At 46.1% G+C, this 6817-nt stretch overlaps 1 protein-coding gene across 1 annotated transcript; it reads left to right on the top strand.

Moving 5' to 3' along the window:
• Positions 1 to 1420: 1420 nt before the first annotated feature.
• On the top strand, positions 1421 to 6520 carry LOC124664514. Its single transcript, XM_047202017.1, has 6 exons — positions 1421 to 1706; positions 2779 to 2862; positions 3157 to 4427; positions 5194 to 5349; positions 5450 to 5639; positions 5973 to 6520. Exons 1-6 carry the CDS (start codon positions 1421 to 1423, stop codon positions 6050 to 6052), a joined length of 2067 nt encoding a protein of 688 aa, XP_047057973.1. The 3' UTR covers positions 6053 to 6520.
• The last annotated feature ends 297 nt before the right edge of the window (positions 6521 to 6817 follow it).

Raw genomic sequence — 6817 nt, 5'->3', positions numbered from 1 at the left:
AGACATGTTCAAGTAGGAGTTCACGATCTCTTTCTTTGGAAAGAGGGAAAAAAACCTACGGATCATTTTCATAACATAGAGCACATGTAGATGACTTAACTGTCTCATAACTCGGTCCATCGAGAAAAAAAAAACCACTTGCTTATATTTTTGCACAGAGGTAGTAATCATGGCATTATCCCCACACTCATGTTGTTACATAATTTCTTTAGTATTAAATCACTAACATTCTCTAACACTTAGTACTGATCATGCCGTCAACACATATCCGGAATTCAGTAGCCGTGCTAAGGCTGGTGCCAACGCGGGCGTGAGCGCGGGCGGTACCGCCGGCGCCGGGCGAGAGAGGGGCGGGAGTGGGGCGGGACGGGAGCGCGAGGCGCTGCGGCTGGCGCCGGGCGGTACCGCCCGCTGCCGCCCGGCTCCCGCCCGCGTTGGGGGCGACAGCGAGGCGTTAGCGGGGCGAGAGGCGGGGCGGCGCGTTGGCGGCGCTGGGCGAGAGAGGGGCGGGCGAGAGGGCGGGCGAGAGCGGGCGGTAGACGGGCGGGAGTGGGGCGAGATGCGGGCGTTAGCGGGCGAGAGATGGGCTGGAGTGGGGCGGTAGTGTGTAAAGGCTAGCTGACGTGGCGCGCTCTGATTCGTCCACGTCAGCTAGCCGTTGCTGGTTCAAAAAACCCTATAAATACCCCCCATATGGTTTCACTCACTCCACACCCATTTCATCTCCATTCATCACCTTCCCTCTCTCAAATCTTCTCCACCATGTCCGGTTGGACTCCACCGGATTGCACCACGTTCACGGATCCGATCCAAGACGGGTCACCAATAGACCTCGATGGTGTCTCTCCGACACATCGTCGCACCAATGTCGGTTCTTCGCCGCTTCCCCGAGTTTTGTACTCCTCCGGCACACCACCTCCGGGACCATATGGCCCATACGCTCCACCTCCGGGACCATATGGTCCGTACCCTCCACCTCCGTATCCATACGCGCCACCTCCAACTGCTCCACCTACAGGTAGCGGGAGTGGCACCGTACCTCCGTACCCACCACCTTCGTACGGTTCATACCCTCCACCTCCACCTCCGTATCCATACGCGCCCATCACATATTTATTTTGGGGTTGGTTCTTGCTTGGATTTTTCACTAACAATATCTACTTCGGGGTAGGTTAATGCTTGGCTTTTTAACTCCAAGGACTCTGTTGCCGGTAATTGCAAGACCGGCACTAGTTTTTGGGGTCAGATAGCTACAACCTTCAACTCTACCTCGGATCCTGCCCGTCATCGGACCTCGAAGCATCTGAAGGATCATTGGAACGCCTACAACAAGGAGGTGTCCCTGTTCAATGCATTCTACATCCAAGAAGAGGGGTTACGTCAGAGTGGAGCAGACGATGATATGGTCATGAAGGCGGCAATGGAGAGGTACGCGAATGACAAAAGAGTGACTCACCCGTTCAGAAAGCACCACTGGTGGCAAGCTGTTCGCAATGAAGCGAAGTGGAAAGGACAACATGGTCCTGGTAGTGGAACCGACTCCACTTCCAAGAGAAGCCGTCTAGGACTTTCTGGTGAGTACAGCTCTAGCGACGCGACAGTCGACACGGAGGAAGAGCGTCCAACGGGCCGCGATAGGGCCAAGGCCGCGGCACGGAAGGGCAGGAAGAAGGGGAAGGAAACCTCATCAAGCAGTGAGGTAGGAAGTAAATCCTTCGCGATGAGTAACATGATGAAGGGTTTAGTGAAGGCTAAGCTATTCAAGCAATGGAACAAAATGAAAGACCGATCAACCGCCGACATGAACGAAGGTGAAAAGCGCAAACATGCGAAGGCCATGACGATGGTGGAAAAAGAGCTTGGTCTGGACGATGATGACGATGAGGAGGAGGAGCAGGAAGAAGAGGAAGACGAGTAGAATTTTTATTTATTATGTAATTTTTAATATTTATTATGCAATTTTATTAATTATTATGTAATCGGTAACATTTTAAGTTGAATAAAATAATTTCCTTGCATTGTTTTGAATGTCTAAAATAAATCGAGTGAAATAACTTAATGTGGAAAAGAAATGGTGATGTGGAGGAGAGAGAAGTGAGAGTGGGGACTATAGCCCGTGCATTGGCACCGTGGGGTGAGAGTGGGGTGAGAGTGGGGTGAGAGTGAAGGAAAAAGCTGACGTGGCGGGTGAGAGTGGGGTGGTGCATTGGCACCAGCCTAAGACACAATTACAAGCAAGAGGTCTAAGTTTCAGGCAAAAACAGAAGGGTCGTTAAATTATATAGAAGTTAATGTTTTCTGAGTGAGTCCATGATGATTATTAATCTAAATTGTGTTGGAAAGTGGAATTTAATGGTACTTTGGTTAATTGTTAATCATGCCTATTACTACCTTCATACCGGTTTATAGGCCTATGACGCATTTCGAGAAAAAAATTAACTACTAATTTAGTCAATAAAATATGAAATTTGTATCACAAAAATTATACTATTGATAACTTCTTTTGAATATGAATCCAATGGTATAATTTTTGTATCATATATCTCATATTTTGTTAACCAAATTTGTAGTTAAATTTTTTCTCGAAATCCGTAATAGGCCTATAATCCGGTATGGAGGTAGTAGCATTAATTGCACAACTTAATGAACTGAATGTAAATGGGGATGTAGCTCAAATGGTAGAGCGCTAAATAATGCATATTAGAGGCAGGGGGATCGATACCTCCCATCTCCAATTCTATTTATTTTCATCGGTTACTTTTTTTTTCTGTTCTGTAGAAAACGAGACAAGCAAGAAAGAAAATTGGGCCATCGCTTCGACCTACTCCAGTAGAATTGATCGACTAACTGGGCCACTGCCTGGTAACAAATTACGCGGCGGGATGCCCAAAGGCCCATTCGAATCCATAATGACTTAAGCGGCGGCCGCCTCCATTTGCCGTAACCGACAAGGGGAGAACTGGAGAATCAAGCGCTCGCCGCCATCCCAAAATTTCGGATTTCTGGAACTCCCCACCATTTCCACGAATCAATCCGTAAGTTCCTGCGTCTTTCTCCATAGATTTTCCTTCGAATCTGATCTCCTTCCCTCTCCATCTTCCTCCATTAATTTTCTTGCACAATCTTTACTCCTGGTGTCCCTGAACCCTTATGCAGGCTATCTGCTCGACGAAATGCACCGGGTGACCGTCCAGCGCTACGGGCCGCGCCGCCGCGCCGGCGACAAGCCTGGCTCCAGGTCCGGCGGGCGAGGCGCCGTCGGGGTCGACCGCCTCAGCGCGCTCCCGGACGAGCTCCTGCACCACATCATGTCGTCCCTGAAGGCATGGGAGGTGGTGCGCACCTGCGTGCTCGCGCGGCGGTGGCGCCACCTCTGGGCGTCCGCGCCCTGCGTCGACATCCGCCTGCGCTACTCCACCCACCGCGGCGACTCCGAGTCGCCCGAACAGTTCCGCGACTTCGTGCACCGCCTCTTCCTCCTCCGCGACGTGACGGCGCCCGTGGACACGCTCCGCCTGCGGCCGAGCGACGAGGACGCGGGCTTCGACGAGAACGATGCCAGCATCTGGATCAGGGTTGCGATCACCCGCCGCGCGCGCGTTATCCATCTCGCCGGGCATCACAGGGAGGCCGCGTCGCTGGAGGGCGTGAACTTCGTGTCTCGCCACCTCAAGGTCTTGAAGCTGTCGTACGCCAGGCTCGACCGCAGGAACCTCCAGCAGCTTTCTTCTGGTTGCACAGCCTTGGAAGAACTGGATCTCAAGGACTGCGTGATCGCTGGCCCTGAGATTGCGTCCGCCTCTCTGAAGACTCTGATCATGCTCAAATGCAAGATCAGCTGCGCCTTCTCCATTGCTGCTCCGAACCTCCTGCTTCTGCGCCTCGTCACGCCTTATGTCCGGGTTCCGTCATTTACCAACTTCGGCTCACTGGTCACAGGCACTATCATACTTGATGACTCTTACCTCAGTGATGATTTTGAACACATCAGCGATAAAGACGATTGTGATGACACTACTGACGATGATGGTGACGATGAAAGTGATAATGATTATAGGAGCAAGAACTATAAGATTCATGATGACTCTTCCTTGAGCGATGATAATTTTGGATACATCAGTAATGAGGGTGACTTTGGTCAGTTTGCATATGGACATGGTTTCCCCAAACAAAGATTTGGGCATGGCAGTTACAAGGATAAGTATGATTATGGCAGTGATATCGATAGCGATGACAATACCTATGAATACAGTGAGATTGCAAGTGATGCAAAGTATGGCTACAAAGGTGATGCCCAGAATCCAAGTAAAGGTGGTAACTATGGTGAAAACAGTCTTGGCAATGATAGTAAGATTCTAGGTGGCCATCATATTCTTGAAAGCCTTTCAAGGGCTACAAGTCTGGAGTTGTTAACTGATGCTGGAGAGGTACAGCCATCACCATATTTTTGCTGATTTGTCTATCCCTCTTTCGTTTTATAGCTATATTTTCCTTGACAATGCCATAATTATTAATGGACATTTCTGGATGTTCTCCAAAGAAATGTTGTGTTCCCTCCAACAGAACACTTGTGCTGAATGAGCACATTTCTGACCTTTTGCCCTTTAGTGTCAGCACCTGGTTACATAGTTAAAATAAAACTAGCTCTACTAGTTTGTTTAATCATGAAATCTAGTATGTGAATCAATTAGATAAGAAGGGCTGATCATATTGACCATTTATATTATTAGCAGATTGTTTGTTGCTTTTCTCTTTGTTGCAATAGTGTATCTCTTCAACTGGTTAAATATATTCAGTCTTTATAAAAGTTAGGCTCCCGTGCGAAGCGTAATTTAGTCTGCCCCATGGAGTGTCCGGTTTCCAGTTATTCTTCTTGAAACAATGCTGCTGGGTGCTAGTGCCTGGTTGATTGAGTTTTGTAAGATTGTCTAAGGGCAGCGTTCCTTCATTTACTAGAAAAGAATAATGATTTATATTGTACCAATAGGTGTTAATTCTCTAGCCGTACATCATATATGTTGTTTTCCCTTTTCCTTCTTTAAGACGGGTTAGTTTGTTTTATTCTTCCTAATTAATAGACTGCTAGTATGTAGTTTGTGCACTGTGAAATTGATTCAAGTTTTTTTTTAGAAGAAAAGTTGATTCGAGTTATTATTGTTATTTACTGAATGCTCTTTTGTCTGTAATATGTAGGTGGTTCTGAGTAGGGAATTGAAAAGGTGTCCAACTTTTGGCAACCTGAAGACCCTGTCCCTTGGTGAATGGTGTATGGCTGCTGATTTTGATGCACTAATTTTCTTGCTGCAACATTCCCCTAATATAGAGAGGCTTTTTCTCCAACTTAAAGTGGTATGTGTAATTACATATTTTTTGTATGCTACTTGATTCTTGATTTCATTTCTTAGTTTTTAGTATGGATGCTTAATAACAGTTTTTTTATGTGAAAAAGAACTACAGCACCAGGAAGGCACTGGAAACAGGTATCAAGCCAATGGGAAGATCGTTTACTTGCAAAGACCTTCTAATGGTGAAGATTAAATGCTCAAAGGATGATGCTAGGGTCCATACGTTGGCACATTTGTTCATGGCAAATGGTGTACCCCTTGAGAAGATTTATGTCCGTCGTACTGGGAATGCTCGTGAGTCATACCTTCTCTTCACATACTATTTCGTATTTACTTGCAAAATCAGCATTTAATCACTGCTTTATATGGTCCTATGCAATTTACTGAGATGTAGGACACATATATTGTGTAATGGGTATACAATATGTTTAATCGGTATTTCATATTGTTTGATTTGCTGGTTTATATGCTTGTCCCTGAAAATCTAAATATGTTTAATTGGCATATGATCTGCTTTGGTACCTGTCACTATTCTGTTAAATGAGGAGTGTATTCTGTTTAACTTAAAGTTGTTCTTTCGGGCGTGGTCCTAATCTACTGTCATCCATTTCCTGATACTTCTACCAGATCTCCGTGGCCAGAAGTTTATGAGGGAGCTCGCCAGGCAAGAACTCATTGACTGTGGGATGGCGGACGACTGGATGTAACGCTTATGCGGTTAGCAAGGATCTAGTATGGAACCATGATCCCCATGAAGTGTGACAGTGCTTTCAAAGCTTCAGAGGATCCTGATGCTTTTTTTGGGTAACATGTGTGATGGTACCGTGTGTTGAGTATCATCAAATGGTTGGAATGTTCTACCTAGAATCCTAGTGGGATGAGTTGAGACAGTGAGCTATCAGCCTATCAGTACTTGTGGCCTGTAGTAACTTTGCTTTGTTCATGGAACATATATGAATACTCCTCGCTTGAATGTTTTTAGAGTGGTGCAGCTGAGACGCGTTGTGTTTTGGAATGATGCTTCGGAATGGTGTGGCTGAGATTCATGTTCCAATCCTTTTTGCATGTAACCTGGTTGCTCCAAGCCGAAATATTACTTTTATCGTCATGTAGTTGCTGTTCTAATTTTGACTGCAATGGTTCAGTTGACTGAAGTTGCATTGCAATTAGACAAATGGACCTGGCAAGAGATGAGCAACAACTCTAACACTCTGTTCTCACTCTGATCTAGATTCATGCTTGTCATCAACTACATGAATTTTGCAGATCAGCTCTAGATCATGAATGTGCAAGAGATAAACTTCCGGAAGGTAAAACTTACATGTACTCCGTAGCATAAATGGTGTTTTGATCTCAACTGATTTGCCCATAGGTTTTACAAACTTTATATATCCTGAACCAGAGCGCATACTTCAGCACCATGCTAATGTACGTGCACTTGAATTATGGAGAGGTTGAATTCTTTTGACCAC

Source organism: Lolium rigidum, chromosome 6 (assembly GCF_022539505.1).
Source record: "Lolium rigidum isolate FL_2022 chromosome 6, APGP_CSIRO_Lrig_0.1, whole genome shotgun sequence".
NCBI classification, from domain to species: Eukaryota; Viridiplantae; Streptophyta; class Magnoliopsida; order Poales; family Poaceae; genus Lolium; species Lolium rigidum.
The sequence above is the reverse complement of the archived record's forward strand: the minus strand, read 5'-3'. Positions and strand labels throughout refer to the sequence as shown.

What these genes read in the sequence shown, in the direction of transcription:
- LOC124664514 (XM_047202017.1), top strand. Translation starts at nt 1,421, where the DNA reads ATGGAGAGGTACGCGAATGACAAAAGAGTGACTCACCCGTTCAGAAAG. An exon ending in ATCAAGCAGTGAGGTAGGAA is followed by an intron (nt 1,707 to 2,778) that starts GTAAATCCTTCG and finishes TCTGTTCTGTAG; the next exon opens with AAAACGAGACAAGCAAGAAA. An exon ending in TGTTAACTGATGCTGGAGAG is followed by an intron (nt 4,428 to 5,193) that starts GTACAGCCATCA and finishes TGTAATATGTAG; the next exon opens with GTGGTTCTGAGTAGGGAATT.